Below are 19,461 nucleotides of genomic sequence, written 5' to 3'. Positions count from 1 at the left end.
CTGTAGAGCCATGATTACTAACTTTTTCATTTCTGAATTGAACAACCATGATGTCCAGGTGTTGTGGTTCCAACAATAAAACGGCGCAACATGTCGCACAGCTCGTGCCACAATCGATTTATTGAAAGACACGTTTGGTGACCGCCTAATTTCACGTTTTGGACCTGTGAATTGGCCTCCAAGATCTTGTGATTTAACACCGCTAGACTACTTTCTGTGAGGCTGTGTAAAGTCATCGGTCTATACAGATAAGCCACAAACCCTTGACCATTTGGAAGACAACATTCGCCGTGTTATTGCCGATATACGGCCACAAATATTGAAAAAAGTCATCGAAAATTGGACGTCCAGATTGGACTACATCCGAGCCAGCCGGTCATATGCCAGAAATCATATTCAAAATGTAATGGCACAAGATTATCTTGCGGATAAATAAAATTCATGTCAATCGAATAATCCATCGTTGTTTTATTGCAATTTAAAGTTCTGATTGTATGGCTCTAAAATAACACCCTTTATAACCGGAAGTTGTAGAGATCTGAAAATATTTTAGGGAGAAAGATCATTGTCTCAAACCCCAAAGAAGGCACATTTTCAGCTCAAAATTATGATTAATTTCCATAAACGTCTAATAGGCCATTCCGGTGAATCACCCTGTATCTTCATTCATAAGAAACATCAAGAGACAATATACCCATGAAATGAAACAACGTATATCTGAAAGTTAATATTATATTCATAAAGGTTATTCTCGAAACCAGTTATTCTCATAATCACTTTGATTCAGACTTACAAGAAAATATGTTGATATTCACAACAATACTTAATGCATGCTCGTGAGGAGAGGTCACACATATTATTAAAAATATTATTCGCTTATTATTCGAATAGAGTAATGATTCTTTGGCACATATATTACAATTTCAAATATATACTATTCAATTTGTACATTAGAAATGTTTGAATACTGAATATATTCAATATATATTGTATGCAGAAAGGTTGAACCACGTTCGAGTAATAGGTACTATGCAGAACACTCCCATGCTATGTAAATGATGCGTTAAATAACCTACTTATTGTTCAAGATAAAAGTTGAAAAGCTAATATTGACGAAAACCAGGTTTCTTTCCACATATTTACATCATATACAGACTTGTTCGTTAATATACATTTTTATAAAATTTTTAATTTTCGTTGGTAACTGATATTTTTTCAAATAGCTGTCCGCAAAAGGTAGAACTCTGAAATTACTACAAATAAAAAGAAACGAATCAATCCAAATGTTAATAGCAGAGCATCAGAAGGTATGTCCATGAAATTATGGAAAAATCTAAGCAACTTAGAACGTTGAGCTCTCATGTAGATGAAACCTAGTTTGATTTCAACACAATTTTTCGATAATTTATAGTCGATTCCAATGGAATAGATATTTTGCTACAACTCTACATTTCTATTCACTTCAATGAGAATATTATTAAAACTTCACTTTGGATAAGTAGGTACATCATTAGTCCTGAATCTCACCTGTTCTGCAATAATTTTATACTTAGGTACATGAATACAACTTCATAAGAAAATATTGCGTTTTGAATTATATATCACACCTAAACTCTATACATTTCGAGGCTACTCTAAATTTCTAAAAATTCAACTTCCAGTTAATTAAAATTGATCAGTTGTGAAGAGATGTTTAAAGCCAGTAGCCAAGTAATGACTATATTTCACATACTTTCTCACCTGTAAGATAATTTACTGATAAATTTTGAGCAAATTTTTTTTCTAAACTATTAATTAATTAGAAATCTACAAAGGACATCTACCTATATTTCACACATGGAAAATAACATGTTCAATGATAGGTAATAGCAGTGAAGTACTAAAGCAATTCAATTTTTCACCATTCATATTTATAGGTAAAGAGCGAATTTGATGTATGGACTGAAATGCCTCAATTATTTTAGAAACGGATCGCATGGTTTTTGTAGATTTTTGTATGCAAGGATCGGCCATATCAAAAGTCCTGAAATATCTGAAACAAGGTTTTCTTACTACTGGCTTTTATAGTTTTTTTAACATTTCTTGATTATAAATCCACAGGAACATCGTGATATCTTAGATTTCGAGACAGTATTATAACATAAAATAAGCGATGTATAGCGACAAGATTATCTGTCTATTCAATTTATTTCGTAATATATTTCTTTCATAATCTCAATAATTTTGTATTAACTATAATTCATCAATAAGTGGGAAGACATACATTTCCACTTTTTTATTCATAGAATTTCATTTGGAATCTCTTATATTTTATACTGATTTTTATCCATTCTATCTTTTAAATAGTAGGTATACTGCTTCAATACATAATTCAATAACAAAATTATTAATACTGAATGTATAAGAAAATTCTTTACGATATATGATATTCAATTGAGCACAATGAATCACTGGATTTTTTTCTTGACAAACTGATGGAATATTAATGGAGAAAATGTGCAAATTCCAAACTTATTGGAATATAATGAAATTGTTAAGACTTCAAATGATAAAATAATCACAATTTTTGATAAGATAAATATTTACAAAAAACAATAATAGTACAAACAATTTTACTGTATCAATATTTCAAATATTGGCACATTTCTTTCTGAGCATTATTCAACTTTGGCAAATTTTTCAAACAAGATAAAAACAACTGATTTTAATGAGCAAATATTGGAACGTTTCGAATAAATCAACTTTGGCACTTCTTTACATAAAATTTTAGCGACATGTATTCATAACTGTGGATCTCCTGCTATAGCCCCTCCGATTGAGGAGAGCGCCTTGAGCTTCACATTCCCTTCTTACCCTATCAATGATATCAGCAACTAACTTTTCTTCTTTCTCTCTTTTCTCCACATAATCAGTAGATTTATCTTTTTTTTTACCAATATTCGTTTTTATTTCAGTAGACTCCACTACTACATCTTCTTTAATGTTATTGCTATCTATCTCTTCTCCAATAGTAGGTTCATTTGGATCTGAGTGTCTGGCTGCGTAATGACCCATGTATCCTTTTCGACTTTTGAAAAAAGCGTTGCAGTGGCTGCATTTGAAAAGGGGTGCTGGATGTATCAAACTGTTGACATGTACCTTGTACTTATGTCTATACCAGTGAGTTCGAGAGGCTAAAACTTCTCCACACAATTTACAAACAACACTACCATTCGATTGGATCAAGTATTCCAAAAGTTCACATTTTTTCTTTTCGTAGTTTTCCTCATATTCAGCCTTCACTACAACACCATTCTCTTCGTCTGTCAAAAAATGAATGCCTGTTTGAGGTTCCATTTCTTTATCAAAGCTTTCTTCGATTGTAATTTCCATAGTATTCTGCAACATATTTCTAGCCGCTTCTGTAGATATAATAACAGTTTCTTGTTTAACAACTGGAACCTCCTCAACAGTTAGTTCTGAAGGTAGGTTAGAATGATTTTGGTTGTTTTCTTGGTAATCATATTCTTCTGCAAAAAAGAATGGTAATGAATAAATTCACCAATTCAATGAAATCGATATTTTTTTCAATATTACTAATAATTCATGGGATTATATAAAAAGCTCAGTGGCGACATTAGAGGGGGGCCTTCCCCCTTGAAATATTGCATGAGCAGAAAAATACATTAATTCAACGTCAACAAGATGAATCAGGAAATCTTGGCCTCCCTAAAAAAATCCTGGCCTCTCCTTGCCCCCCTATTCAACACTTTGCTCAATAAAAAAATCAAAAAATTAAATTCAGAGGTAGATTTATTAATAAAGAAAATTACATTAAAACAAATAATTGTTTCTATATAAGAATTCTGAAATTATAGAAAATTTACAGTTAAACTATAATACATTAGGCACTTATGCGCTTGTAACATTAAATTAAAATAAAAACTATCAACAAAATGAAATATATTCAAAATAATGGTTTAACATATGCAAGAAAATTAAAGCATTTCATTAATTACAAATTAGGGCTATCCATGTTTTTTCAATGATTCATTGTCGCCAAACACCTCAGTTACCATATAAAATTAAATAAATCTACAGACGATTCATTATTTTATGTAACAAAGAAAAGACAATAATGAAAACAATTAATTGGGAAAGTGATACTGGCATATCCAAAGCTGAAGACTGATCATAGTAGTTACAGATAAAATATACATTTTGAAAATTAAATAATTAAAAAATTTATTCGATTTGACAAAAGAAATTCTATCAGACAAATAATTCCGAAAATTTCATGCTAAAAATAAATCCCAATTCTGTATTTAAATGTTTTTACAAATTGAATTAAAATACAACTTATGTATTGTTGCGTTTAGTCTTTGGATATGTTTTTGTGCAATATGATCAGTCGAAAAACACCTCATCTGAACCTAATAACAACGTGCAAATTTCCAAATTTGCGAGATATATTCTGAATTATATGTATACATTAACATGTTAGTATATAATATAAAAATCTATATTAATTGCACTTAAATAATTTATATAGAAGATTGTTTGTAACCAACATTTGCTACTTAAACAATCTTACAAGGAAGAACTTTGATAACTGGCCTTGGCCTAACAAACGAAAAACTAAAAAAAAAAAAAATAAAACTATCACACTGTTGTTTAATCTATTGCAAAGTAAGTTCTTGTAGTTACGAAGTATGAAGTTACAAATAGTAACAGCATGAATTTCAAGAAAATTTTTATATTTCAGAAACAATTTTAATAATCTAGCCCTTAAATAATATATAATTAAAAGATACCTTTCTATCTTTATTTCTCATGGGAGAAATAGAATAATATTCTTAATTTTTCAGAATTTTAGATAGAAAAGAAACAATTCAAAAATGATGAATTTTCCAACATAAATAGAATAATTCAAAATATAACAAATTTATCTCAAAAAAATATTATGCTGTTACTTTTCACAATTTTCATATTGAAAATAGAAATCGATTGTTTTACAGATAGTGAGAACACAACACCAAAAATTTATTTCTTCCACCTTAATTTTTTTGGTTTCATGTAACCAACATCAAACCAAAAAAAATTAAGCAAAGTGAAAAGTCATAACAATAATCGAAATGAAATAATCAACAATGAACTGAAAATATTTTCAAACAAAGGAGAAAACGCACTCTGAATATAAATTTGAAATAAATATCAATTTCAAAAAATATTAAAAACTATGTATTTAAAGCTCAATATTGCAAATTTCTGAGAAAATTTGAAGTAATGAAGTAATATATTTCATTGAAAATAAAATTTTATATGCATAAGAATACAGTAGAGATAAATTTAAATTATAACAAGCAATATTAGTACGTGAATCAAAGAATGTAAATATAAATTTTAAGATGGGAGCAAAAAAATGTACATATAAACTCCCGATAAAGTTGTAAATATTGTTTTTCGGTCCCGACACCTATACTCATTATTTTCAACTAATATTAAATTGTGCTCAAACGGCTTATATAAATTGTTTATGTAATATAAATATTTATATTCATAGTTATTGTCTATTTCTGGTGCAGTCAACTTTTAAATATGTATGATTTCTCTAAATATACTTATTAATAGTTTGTTATGAACAATGGGTGTAATATAATTAAAACTAAAAATATTTGCAGTACCCCTACCTCTATCCAAACCAGAAAACTAAAATAAAATTTATATAACAAACAAAAACTAGTACGTTAATATTAAAATATTCATAAATATATATATATATGTATATATAAACCCATTAAATGGGATCTTACTGCAGAGCAGTCGAAAGGTTTGTTCGGTTATTTTAACAAATAACCTTTCAAGAGCCTATTTTTGAGGTCAATCACATTTTCATATTTACCTAGTTCTAGCTTCATGTTGTACTTTAGTGAATATTACATCATACGCAGAATGTTCGTTTTCAAATATTGAATTGAAAAATTCAAATCTACTTACTTGTATGATCAAAAAACGATAGCAATCTGGCATCTGTTGCAATAGGTTAAACTTAGTTCAATCGATAACAAAAAGTTAGCACCAAGTATGAAATCAATCCCGAAAATAGAGACATGTTTTCAATTCCGATCCGACTTATACCTAAACTGTTAATTTGTAACACAAAAAAAATATTGCTTTCAAAACAAATTCACTCCAACCAGAAAGGGTAAATGAATCTCTCGATTCATCTGGCACCATATTCAGCCCTGTTTGTGTCGCTTATTTACAATTATCACCACAAAGGATCAGTGTTCACGGTATGGGGAAGTAGCCCATGGGAGGGAACACCACTTCTTTCGGCATGAAGCAATCGTGGACCGTTTTCATGTGGTTCTTCATTTTATCGGGCCTGGAGAATTCCTTCTGGCACACGGGACATGGGAACACTTTCCTTTGATGACCTTCGTGATATAAGAAAGCATGCCTCTGGAAACTATACTTGTTTTTGAATGTTTTTTGAATGTCAACTTTCGCGCATTCTGTACAGTGGTAGATTCCTTCGTTTATCGAGGCATACCGAAACAAGTTTAAACCCCTAACCGACATCTCTGTTAACTGTTCAGCTGGATCTTGACTCTGCGAGTTGGCCCTTCTCCTCACCCTTCTTTTGACAGGTTGTTTTGAAGTTGGGGCGCTCATCGCGTTCAGCAATGTCGCTCTTCCGCTAGTCGAAGGACTCGTATTGGCACTTGTATTATTGAGATTTTCCGTTGCACTGTTGCGATTCACATCGGGATCCTGTAATATTGTCTCGGAAACTTCTATTTTTGGAGTCAGTAAACTTTGCGTAATAGGGGAATCTGAAAGAATATCAACAAATCAAAATAGAACTTACACAAAATTTCAACGTTCATAAAAAAAAGTAAGCATGCTCAAAAAAAAAAATAAAATACAACTGAAATCAATATAGAAATATTTATTAATTTAATGATGTACATCATTTCACCAAGAGATTTGAGATAGGTAACTTATAAAATAAAATAATCAAAAATAAATAAACATCTACTAACTAAATTAAGTATATTGTAATAAAAATTAAAGAAAAAAATACAAATATTGCAAGTTTTTTACCTTTCGCATTCAACTTCCTCAGTTTGCAATGAGAAAAAAACGAAATTCATTATTAATCAAGGCAAGAGAAACATATATTATTATTATTGCCAACATTTCAGTACATAGGAATATATTCACAAATCAAATATAACATTGATATAATACATAAAGAATAAAATATTCATAACTTATATAAAAGTTGTTTAAGGACAGATTTAGTAAGTAAAGTCTTTGGTGTATGAATATTAGCACAATAAACAACTCAATGTGGATATGAAATATTCCATTCAACGAAAACGGGAATGATTTTATGTAAAAAATTACATATTGTCATGTGGAATTTTTAAAAGAGGAATACTGATGTTAACTTTTAAGGTCATTACAAAAATATTGTCAAATATTTGCAGGATCAATAACAGTGATCCTGATAAATGGTCAAACCAAAAATATTCTTCAACGTTCAACAACAACCTGGTTGTTGTTGAACTTTGGAAAATATGTCCCAGACTTTGTAGTCAATGAATTACCACTATATTCTAGAAGAGTCCCTCAAAGATACCACGCGTAAAACGAAATAAATTTATTTTCTCTAGGAATAATGCAGCGAAAAGTCATGAAATTTGAACTATTAACCAAGTATAAAATTAGGGGCTTCATAGGTAAATTTCACAACAATATTTGGAAAGCCCAAAATGTTTTGTACTTCTTTTTCGATCAGATTAAAAAAACGGATCAAAAAATTGAAAAATATTTAGTTATCAAAAAGTTGTCAAATTTACCCTTGAAGCCTCCAGTTTGAGACGCAACCGATTGAAAATTTCATAGTATATTTTCAACATACCTTGTTACTTAACAAGGGACATAACCAAAATTCATGATATTTGCAATGTTATTCCCGAAGAAAAAAAAAACGAAAGTATCGATCTTAATAGGCATGCTTACCCCCATATTTTTGATCGGAGAATAAGGTGGTGAAATAATTGACCACTAATTCTGAGATACCCTGTATAAAGGCACTATAAAAACTTGACATACAGAAATTAGTTTTCAAAGACCAGAAAAATACTTCAAAATAATCAGCTAAAACTTCTATATCAAGTTGATATGTTAAATTCAGATCCAGTTGTTTCATAAGAATTAAATTATCTTCTATTAAGATGATTCAAATTTTTTTTTTTTGAAGAACTAAATATTTCAATGATTGAAACATTATCATAACGACAAATATTAACTTGACCAAATAAAAAAGTTTGAGGAAAAAATAAAGCATAATTGAGACATAGAAAACAAAAACATTTTTCAGAGCCACATAAAAATTTGAATTGAAGAATCATAAATATGATTTTCAATACAAATTGAAAATTGAATGAGATGATAGTCATTGAAATATTCGAACTTAAGAAAAAACAAAAGAAGGAATAACACTACTATTCAAAACATAAACTGTAAGATCATAAATACCGGATAGAACATGGTAGCAATCCTTTGAAAAAATGTCTTGTACTATCAAATACTGACAAAGAGAATCATTTCCCTTTTTTGCTGAAGAAAACTTCAACCAATTAATATAGAAACCAATTTAAAGCAGTAACAAGTCTTATAAAAATATTTGGATTCTCTAGATCGTAATAAAAATATCAAAATACTTCAGTTTTATAATATATCTCTAATTTTAAGGCACTTGGCAAGCGCTACGAGGTAATTTGTTTATGAATAATTTTCAGGTGGGCAAGCATGTTATCCTTTCTTGTAAATTCTTTAAAGCACACAGGACAAGAAAACAATTTCACATCTACCCTATGGGAAGTCATATAGTGTCTGCAAAAATTACTTATGTGAGTATACACTCTATCACAAACTGTGCACCGAAATAAATTATCTTTTTCCCTCACGCAAAAATCACGAGCAGATTTTTCGCTGTCAGAAATTCTCCTTGGGCCATTATTGAAATCTTTAAAGGAAGGATCATCTACTATAATATCGAAATTAGTGAACTCATAATCCATAATTTTCTTTTTGAGGTTTTCGGTCTTCTTTCTTTCCTCTTTTTCTGAGTTAAACGTAAGAGATGATTCAATACAGTCGTATTGAATATCTTTATCGTTATCTTCAGCATCAATGTCGGAGGTACTAGAAAATTCCTGACATGGTATTGGAATTTCTTCGGAAGGAGCTGTATTATTGTTCAGTGAATGGTTCATTCGTTTCTTCTTTTCGGGTGGACTGTTTACATCATCTAAAAAAAAAAATTCATTTCGTAAAATTAAATATACTTCCAACAAAAATTGAAAAAGTGATGAAAGAGTCATGCCAAGGTTTTCTATGAATGAACATTTTCTTCATTTAACAAGTAAATCAGTATTTAGATGATTGGAATAGACTTATAACTCTTCAACAATCATAAATTGATTGTGTGTTGAAATGCACAATTAATAAAATTAACAGTCCTTAATTCAGAAAGGGGAATATTTGAAAGATTTAATTCCATAAAAGGAAAAGCTATTCAAGAATCACAAATATATTTTAAATGATGTATAAATATATACAAAATTTCGAATGCTTGAAACTTTTTGTTTCAATTATTATTTTTATGGATTTATTCGAACATGTTATTCTTTATAAATATCAAAATTATGATATTATTGTGTCATTATCTTCATTATTTTCATATATACTTTTCTGTTCAAAAATACAAATCCAAATTGACAAAAAACTACAAAAATTCCGTAATGTCCTTATGTTTAATTCAGTTGTTCAACTTATTTGACCTATTTCTCAATTTGTACAGTTTTTGATGATTAAATTGGTTTTGATATTTCGTCAATTTGAAATTGTATTTCTAGATAAAAAGTTTTTATAAAATAGTGAAGGTTTTGGCAAAATAATGTCATAATATTGATATTTATATTAAATTGCCTTCATCAAGTAGGCTCAATTAGCTTTTTAATAATAATAATATAATGTTTATTCACTATAAACATCAAAAAAAATTACAGGGGTATTTATTTTTATTTATTTTATAATTTATAAAATAATTTTTTGTTCATAAAAAATATTTGATTATTATTTGGATCCATCAAAAAAAACTATCAGAATCTACACTTTACTCGCCATTATAAAAAACCAAAAATTGAAAAGCAGGGAAGAAAGGTAGTGCAAAGAAATGGAAAATGTAGTTAAAAATTTCATGAGAAGAACATTAGTCATAAAAGGGAAAAGCTATAGGGAATAAGCCGCCCAATTCGAAAGAAAATCACATGCTTCAAGAAAAAAATTATTATTTTTGAATGTTCACAATGGCTCATTCCTTAAACTCTTCCCTTTTTTAAAAAATCATTGAACTCACCTCAAATAAGTGTTGCGGGTATATTCAAACACTATCACTGTATCATAGCACTATAGCTTTTCCCTTCACTCAAAAAACAAATAGAATGATAAAGAAAGGGCATCAATTTAAAAATAAGATGAGAATTATTTTTTTTAATAAATTTTTTTTGAGATATCAAGTAAAAGGGATGTGGAATTTCTAGAATTCTAATCAGAATTTTATCAGCCGAATTTCATCTTTCTTATCAGCATCCAAGATACCATGAGTTTGGTCTGTGGATTTTGTCATTACCCATGTTTATCACTTTATCAGTCATATTTGGTTAGGAAGTGGTAAAGGATTTCAAAATTTCAATGACAAACATTTATTTGTCGAATCTTTAGTTTCAGGGCTTTGTCTATCAAACAAAAATTTCTGCATGTGTTTAAATGTTCCATAATTTTCAAAGAAAGTCGCAGATGAATTGTTAAATATCAATAATAAACTCATATTCAACAATCTCATATTCCACAACGAAATGAGAGCTTAATATTACGCAAATAATAAAACTGAATACCCAGACAAACCAAACATGATATGTAGGCTTTTTTTTAACTGCCTCATCACAACTGGAGGTGAATAATCTGTGTAATTTGGTAAGGGATGGAGGAAACAATATAATTAAGAACGCAAAATTTTCTGAACACTAATAAATAATGCAAGAATTGTTTGAACAGTTTTGAATTAGTAAATCCCACAAATTTTCTAAACAAAATAGGTTGAATCAGGTACATTTTTTGAACAAGTTTTTTTCTGGAATAAATATAAACCAAACAAAACAATTATACTTAAATTCTTGGAAATATTAATTTTAGAAAAAGCATAAAATCAACAAAAAAAAATTAATTTGAAAAGATTCAACAACAACTCCATACCCTTTCAAAATTGCAAAGGTTGATTTCACCCGAGAATCAATCCATCTGAGAATTTTTTGTCAAGATTATCATAACCTCAAACCTACACCACCTTTTATGGAATTGATTGTATATATTCATATTTTTTCTTTGAAAAATAAAGATAAATTATTAATCTTATCGTCCAAAATGCAATTTCAAATATGAAAAGACTGCGGTACTCACCATAGGACTGGTAATCATTTTCTGGACTTTTCGAAGCATCTCTACTCTCATCTTTGGATGTTCCAGCAACAGGTTCTTGTTCAGATTTGATCTTTGAGTCCTCATAGTCGTTATCCTTCTCCACTTTGCCACTGCTTGAATCTGAGTTGTTTTCCGCAAATCCGTCCATACCCATTTTGACTTCCAAGTGTTCGGGGCTGCCTTGTACTAAACTATCGTTATATTCGTCGCCGGGGTTAGAACTGCCAGACAATTTTCTAGGTCTCCCTCTTTTCCTTTTCGGTTGTAACAAAGCGTTTCCCAACATATTAAGATTACTTCCCATTCTTTTAACATGAGGCAGCCTATTCAAGTTCGGTACATAGTAATTATTTTGTGTCAAGGATGAAGCTATATTATCACATTTTTCTTCATTTACTTCCGTCAAACCTTTTATCCTCAAATTTTCTGCGACTCTCAAAAAAGCCGTCAAACGGTCTTGATCGACACTGACTTCTCCTTTGTACATGAAATCGAGTAACGATTTCATATCGGATAATGGGACATCTTTCAGAATGACTATGGGGTGTTTCTCCTGATGGTTTATGAATAAAGATTGAAAGTATGGGCTACATGCCGACAGTACTATCTTGTGTGCTCTAATAAACTGACCGTCCACCGCCAGTGTAACATCAACAAAACTCTCATCTTGTAAAAGCTGATCGAATACTGATAGGAGATTGGATTGATGATTGTTCCATCTTAGGCAGAACCTTTGGGAAGACATTGTGGAAGATTGTGATCCTGTATCTGGTAAATTTGGTTGATTCTGCTGGTAGTACCGGTTATTTGATCTGTTCATTGATTTATTCACCCTTAATTGATTTTGTCCACTCTGAAACCAAAGGAAAGAGACTTTTAGAGGTTCAATTCGAACTAAGGTATGTAATATTGAAGAGAAAATGAGAAAAACATTACTGATTTCTAAATCATTCCCAATAAAATATTCAGTAGGAAATGCATCAAATCAAAACAGCGTCTAGATAAAATTCCCGTTTTTCTCCGTAATTATTGTTATGGCAATTTTACCCATTGTTGATGATAAGAGAGAAAAAAGGTGAGTTCACTCAACAATTGGTCATTTTGTAACTGTTTTCGCCTAGTTAATTAGCAGTTGTTTGGAATTATGACTTCATAGGGTAAAATTGATTGTTTCTCATTACTAATGTGTAGTCATTCACTGGTTGATTGAATTTTATTCTGCAACCAAAGAAATTACAGGTTAAACTCGTCTAGAACTTCACAATGCTGAATACTGAAGAGGAAATTCTCATATTTCTAAATTTTGAATTAAAGCGGATATTTTCATTATGCTCGATTTTCTTCACACATTTTGGATAAAAAATTCTAAATTACTTGAATAAAGCAGATATTCATTATGCTTAATTTTCTCCATATATTTCTCTAATTCTGTTGTTATTCCGTTCATTCTTCCACATCTTGTAGAACAAAATCGTGCGAGAATATATCAGAAACGCACAGTTTTCATGGTTATATTTTATTATTATATGTTGGTACTCCGGACTTTCCGCCACGGCTTTATCTGTCAATTCATCAAATTGCCTTAAAGAAATCAGTTCTGCCAACCAACATTTTTCAATGCAAAAATCACTAAATTATATTTATGGAAATGTTTCATTAATTTCAATGAAAATGCAATGAATTAGAGAAAATAATGTATAATACTCGTACAGAAGGCTCATTCTACCACTCGTTCATTTCAAAACTCGCCACTTCGTGGCTCGTTTTTGAATTTTGAACTCGTGGAAGAATATCAATGCCTTCTGCACTTGTATTATAAATAACTATTTCGATTATAAGAATCGATAAAATGGCATCGTCAGACGACAACTGCACATTTTGTAACTGTTCTCAACTTCTGGTAATTAACAGTGAATGGAATTGCGACTCCATAGGGTAAATTGAATATCTTATTACCACTGTTTAAGCCATTCGGCCGCTTCTGGCGATCAACTTGAGTGGACATTGACATTTATTTCATTAATGTTCGTGTGCACTAGCAAGAAACGTAAAATTTGAAGGATGTCATTAGTTTATCATTACGGGAGTTATGCCTCGCAGCCATGGTGTAGAAGAATGCACAGCACATATTCAAACAATCGTGTAATTTAAATACAAGGCCAAACCCCTACGTAGAAAAATCAACAATTTGAACAGGGCGCCATAATCTTCGAGTCAAGTCGCTTTAGTCACGAAGCCTGCTTGATTTTGACGTGATTCACACAGGTGTCCAGTTAAGCGCGGGATGCTCAGGGACGTAATGAGCAATTAGGTCACCACTTAGATTTTTACAAATGACCAAGGTGATAAGGAATATTTAAGGAAAGTCACATCAGTAAAATATCCATTAGTTTATTATAGCCTAATTTGCTCATTATTCCCATTGAAATATTTTATGAACCCTGTAGTGATTGATGGGCATTCTATAGTACCACTATCTTTGAAATTATCTAGAAAATCTTGAAACTTCCATGAATGAATAAACAATTAATGTAAATCAATAGGGGGAAATTCCAAGAAATGCAAAACAATATTCAACTAACTAAAAACATATACCTATTCGACGTTCTCAAGGAAATATTTTTCGTGATATTGTTCAAGTGAATCCAGTCAGCAATTCTTTTACATAACACAGCTGATAATAAAATCGCTTAAAATAATTCGCATCGATTCAAAAGACTTAAAAGGTCAAACTGTCAAACAATATAATGCCTATCTATCATTGTAAAGTGATAATACTTAGAAACTATATTCAACTAATATATCCATGTAAAATAAAACAAATACGATGAAGGCATGATGGAAAATTGTCCCCAATCGTGTCACTGAGTCCACACCTGTCCCAAAACCTGACACTGTTCTTGAACTCTCATATTATTACATCACAAGAGTGATCTCCCGATTCCTCAACACGATCTGATAGTGCATAAACATTGAACTGGGCATTGAAAATCCCTAATAACGCCGAGAATTTTATAGTAAAGAAGCAATTCAACACCGATTTCCTTAAGTGACGTACACACATTGAACACCCCACTTGACGTAAGCTCTACAAGTTTGTCAACCCTTTTAATTATCACGTTTAATTAATTCACCCAATAAAATTGAAATTGACGATGTCAACCCGGCCGGAACCATGTGGGTGGTTGTAAAAAACTGCGGGTGGCACTATAGGGGTTCAAATATTGATTTATAGAATTATATTGATTTTATAGGCAGGGTAAATCAAGTCGACGACCCTGTTCACTAACACTAATATCTTTCTTTTCATTGAGAACTCACTGTACTTACGACGTAACGTTCCGTAAGAACCTTAGGCTGTTATTGGTAAATAAAGTAGCATACCTTTTGAAAGAATCACATCGAATAAAAGGGTTGAATCTCGACCAAAGAAAAATACACAACACAACCTCAAGACGCCATGTCAGCACTGGGCGCTCGCGTGACGATCGGATAGAATCGGGGTTGCTCGGGGTACAGAGAACCGCGAAGACTTTGAATGTTTAGCGGAGATTTAGCGCAACAATTCGCTACTTTTTCCCCCTTTGGGTGCCCGATGCAATAAAGAAACCGTTATGGTGCCTTCCTGTACTAATTGATGCACTGTGTACAGGTTTAAATCCCATCGTTTCACTACTAGGAAATAATATTATCTCCAACAGCGATTCAGTGGTTGAAAAGTTGAATATGTATAGTTTCGAAGCGCGACGAAAATTTCCCTCTGTTCTATTTTAAGAGATGATACGGATGAAATTAACTTGAACGCCTTATGTCGCGGTCCGATTTGCACATTGATGATGTTCGGGCCACAGAAATAGGGATGATCGAGAATTGTTTTCAGAATTTGAATGCGATTTGTTTAATTTTTTAGTTTTTCCGAAAGAAGTGTGAAATTAATTTTATATAAATCGAAAAAATGTTGTCAAATTGTGTTCAATGATTGTTATGGTATTGCTGTTTTTTTTTGGAGATGATTGGTGAAGAGGAATTGATATGAGGTTGAATTCAAATGTTAAAAATCGAGATTTGACGTAGATAAGTATAGATGGATGAGAGAGGCCAGGAAATGATAAATAGGTTAAGTGTCGGAAGTGTGCAAGATGCAGTTTTGATGTGGGGGAATTTATAAATAAATCGTTGATGGTATACGAGTTGTGCGAAAAATGCAAAGCAAAAAGTAATCTCAGCCGGTCGAAAGATGTCATGCGCTGCTGAGAAGGGTGTGCGCAAATCGCGAATAATATTAAAACACTTACGCAATAGATTGTCCTTGTAATCTCTAGCAAGTAACTTCGGTCTCACATTTGTTTACCGCTTGACACTAAATACCACTTCGTAGTCGGTTCGAGTGCAAAAATCGCCCTAAAGACTTCCACTGTTCTGAGGGGTTCGTAATATTCAAACTAGTTAAATAGTGGATGACGGGTGACTGGCGTGCAGAGTGGTGCGCACCCTCTGACAAACTAAATTCGAAGTAAGCTAGCCCCGCGCAGTTGTGGCTGAGAATACCACCACCACGCAACTGCGCTGACCTTGGGAATCGTGGAGGCCCAGACGTTCGGCCGTTTATTGGCGATGAGCCTAGCGGGTTTTGTTCTCTAACGAGCTGGCCGACTGGATTCGAGCTCTTACATCGAGGGCTCGACCAGTCGGCCAGCTTAGTGGTGCAGGGCGTGAGGTGGAACGTCAAAGCAAAAGCGCAGCAGAGCTAGCGCTGCTAGCGCTTGGAAACGGGGATACACGTGTACAGGGTTGGTGACCCCCCTCAAAATGAGGACGACTTTTAGACTGTGTAACACTTTTTTCGAATTATCGAGAGAGCGTTGTCGCCCGTATGTGCATCTCGACTGTTTGGGATGATAGGGGTGGACACAATAATTTGTAATCGGTATCGACCTACAGGTTTGACGGTACGGTCAAAATCCAACAGGTGGACGTGTGCATTCAATGTAAAGTTGCCTAATTGATTGTTGGTAGCCTGAGATTTCACACCATCGTCTTTCGGGTTTTCCTTTCGAGCGCTTTCTCGTGCCTTGTTTGTGAATCACTACAAAACCCAATCTCAGCGGTTATCTCTAAGCCTGATAACCCACTAGAGTCATCAACATCCTCGAATTACAGTGTCTCCACAATGATTTATTTCAAAACGGGGTGGGAACTCGGAAAAAAAATGTGAAATTTAAAATGCATGATTCATTGAAATAAGTTTTTCAAGTTTTCTGAATTTTTTTTTGATAACTACTATCATTCGATTGCATTAGTTACCTCCTACGAATTTTTCCATAAAAAGTTCATAACAAAATAGCTCCGATTTTTCTTCTCAGTTTTTATCTAGAAAATATACTTCCTTATTTTTTGCAATTCGGACCTCAAAGCCGATGATATACAGGGTGTTCCACCATTGAAGGGGCGCTCTATTACGATTAAGCGCTGAAATTTTCGATTTTTTTTTTCGATACAGTATAATAAGCTACATTATCAAATTGTTTACAATATTATCGTTTACATGAGTCATCAATTAATCACCTCATTTTGAACACTCTTTATGACTAAAATTAATTCAGTTGGTACTTGTCTTCCATTATCGGGCTCATTTCAAATGGCACATGTATTCTATTTTCTTATCAGGTACCAAATTTTAGTAGCTTTGAAAGTCTACTATCTACTTGCCTTTATTGTTTTAAGATTCGCTTTCAAAATTTCTTTCAAAGGAATTCATTCATTTCGGAGTTTTTAGGTTTTTTCAATTTATCGATTTATGAAGAGTCGAAATATCTCAAAAACGGTAAATTTCATGCGTAGAAAACTTGGAACAAACTTGGGTTCGTTTTTTAATAGTAATTTCCATTTATTCCCTGCAGTTTGAAAATGCAATAAGGAATAGGGTGTTCCATAAAAAAAAATTGTTTGGCCATTAACACTTTTTTGGTACACCTGTGTATTTCCAAAAAATTTGAGAATGTAGCTTTAATGGAGCCTGAGGATACTAAATCGAAAAAAATTCGTTTCAAGTTTCAGCACTAAATCGTAATAAGGCGTCGTGTCAATAATGAAACAACCTGTATAAGAAGAAACACCCTGTTGAAGAAACTTCAGCAATGTAATGAGTATCAAAAACTTAGGTACTGAAACACTAATAAATTTTGATTTTACATTTTTTTCGATTGATTTCCGACAAGATAGGAGTCAATATGTTCATATTTATCACTTGAGGGTATGTAGTTGAAAAAAGTATGTCTTTGCTTTAAGCTCGGAAAGGATATTTTGGTGAACTGTGAACTAGTTTTTTGGTAGGCCAAGAACGAGAAAACGAATATTTGAAAATCAAGATTTTGTACCTATTCAAAAAATAAACTCCATGATAATACAACATCCATGTATTAAAAAACACAAACAGTCACCATGTGATGACATGCATGATTGGAATATTAACCACTGTCGTTTCCTACTAATAATAATTTGATTTTTAGTTCCGTTCATGTGAAAATGAAAATTTGCATCAAATCAGTTTTTCTTTATCTTATTTATGTTCTTTAATCTTAACTTGTGGTATAATTGGGGCCTTATATTTTCCATCAGATAGATTTCCAATTTGATGTTTATGAAGTCAATGTCGATAAAATGATCATGATGAAGATACCAACCAAGTTATGGGATAAGGAATAATGTATATGTATAATATCTCATAATATCCACATTAGATTCGATCTACTATCTCAATGTGATTTTTTATTTGGAACTAAAAACCTAAAGTTTCTGATTGTCATGGAAAATATTTTGATATAATAAAGAAGAACTGAAATAAAGATATGAATCCTTCAAAAACTATCCAAGAACTGAAACTATTGAACCCCTGATGAAAAGCAGATAAATTTCAGTGTACTCAACCAGACAATTGGCTGATTCACCCTGTATATCCCACCTTATCAGACTATCCACCGTTCAGTACACTCTTATCAGTCTCCCATTTTATGGTAGCCATAATCTGAACGTTTCCCCATTGATATTGTATAAGTTCATTTCAAGGATATAAGGAAGTGATTTTCATTCGTTAATAAGGTCTTTCAAGAATCTGAATTCATCATTTCTAAATAAATATTTTCGAAAGTAATTACCGGCTGAAACGAAAACAAATTCGAATCTGACGGGGAACGATCCACTTAAGTTCCATTATAACATATAATGACCCCATTAACTTTCAAATTTCATAGCGCCATAAGAACCTATAGTTTATATTCATTTCTGGCAGTTGCTATGAATCCTTCAAGGTGACGCTGGTAGGAATTTTTAGGGTTTGTCATTCGATGGTTGTCCCGATTCTTTCAAATCCCCGATTTATTTGTCAAGAAACCTACTTGAATTTCGCGAAAAATAACTTTATAACTTTACGATGATTCATTTTATCTTTGTGTTGTATATGACAACACAAAATCTTGAAATTTAGTTTATTGGTAATTCAAAAAAATCTTTATGCTTCAAGTTACATAATCCTCAAAACATTTTGTACTAACTACTGTGTTTCAATTCCATAGACTTGGTATTTTTCAAACTAGATAAGAATAAAGTTGGTTATAATGGTTTCATTTCTCCGAAATTTGTTGATTTCGAAGGCCTATTATTCCAGTGAGGAGTTTCTGTCCAATGTACAATACTCAATACTCTGAATGAATATAATAAAACATATGTTCATTTTTTATACTGTTTTCTGTTTCAAATGTTTATGGTATATAATTTGTTTGATTATTAATTGTCACCTTTGGCTTTTTAACTATTTGTGAAATAAATTTGATTTAATTTCAATTTTTCAACTCCCCGGATTAGCGGGGAGCTACTTTGAATTTCGCAATAGATAAATTTATAGCTTTAAAAGTTATAAGAGCAGTA

At 31.8% G+C, this 19,461-nt stretch overlaps 1 protein-coding gene across 6 annotated transcripts; it reads right to left on the bottom strand.

The window, feature by feature from the left end:
• Positions 1-714: 714 nt before the first annotated feature.
• LOC123677350 (protein tramtrack, alpha isoform-like) lies at positions 715-16,109 on the bottom strand. Of its 6 annotated transcripts, none has more exons than XM_045613806.1 (3): positions 15,834-16,109; positions 11,518-12,391; positions 715-3,509 (listed from the first exon to the last, which is right to left on the bottom strand). In XM_045613806.1, the coding sequence occupies exons 2-3, from the start codon at positions 12,356-12,358 to the stop codon at positions 2,767-2,769; spliced, it is 1,584 nt and encodes a 527-aa protein (XP_045469762.1). In that variant the 5' UTR covers positions 12,359-12,391; positions 15,834-16,109; the 3' UTR covers positions 715-2,766. The 6 variants fall into 6 exon arrangements, with proteins under 6 accessions (XP_045469762.1, XP_045469763.1, XP_045469764.1 ...); XM_045613807.1 differs by lacking the exon at positions 15,834-16,109 and adding an exon at positions 14,923-15,125; XM_045613808.1 differs by lacking the exon at positions 715-3,509 and adding an exon at positions 3,775-6,818 and having other exon boundaries at positions 15,834-16,066.
• Positions 16,110-19,461: the final 3,352 nt, after the last annotated feature.

The sequence above is a fragment of the Harmonia axyridis genome, chromosome 4 (genome assembly GCF_914767665.1).
Source record: "Harmonia axyridis chromosome 4, icHarAxyr1.1, whole genome shotgun sequence".
In the NCBI taxonomy this organism is placed as follows: Eukaryota; Metazoa; Arthropoda; class Insecta; order Coleoptera; family Coccinellidae; genus Harmonia; species Harmonia axyridis.
Note: the sequence above shows the minus strand (reverse complement) of the source record. Positions and strands in the feature narration are given on the sequence as shown.

What these genes read in the sequence shown, in the direction of transcription:
- LOC123677350 (XM_045613806.1), bottom strand. Translation starts at nt 12,358, where the DNA reads ATGAACAGATCAAATAACCGGTACTACCAGCAGAATCAACCAAATTTA. An exon ending in AAATGATTACCAGTCCTATG is followed by an intron (nt 3,510 to 11,517) that starts GTGAGTACCGCA and finishes TCTTTTTTGCAG; the next exon opens with AAGAATATGATTACCAAGAA.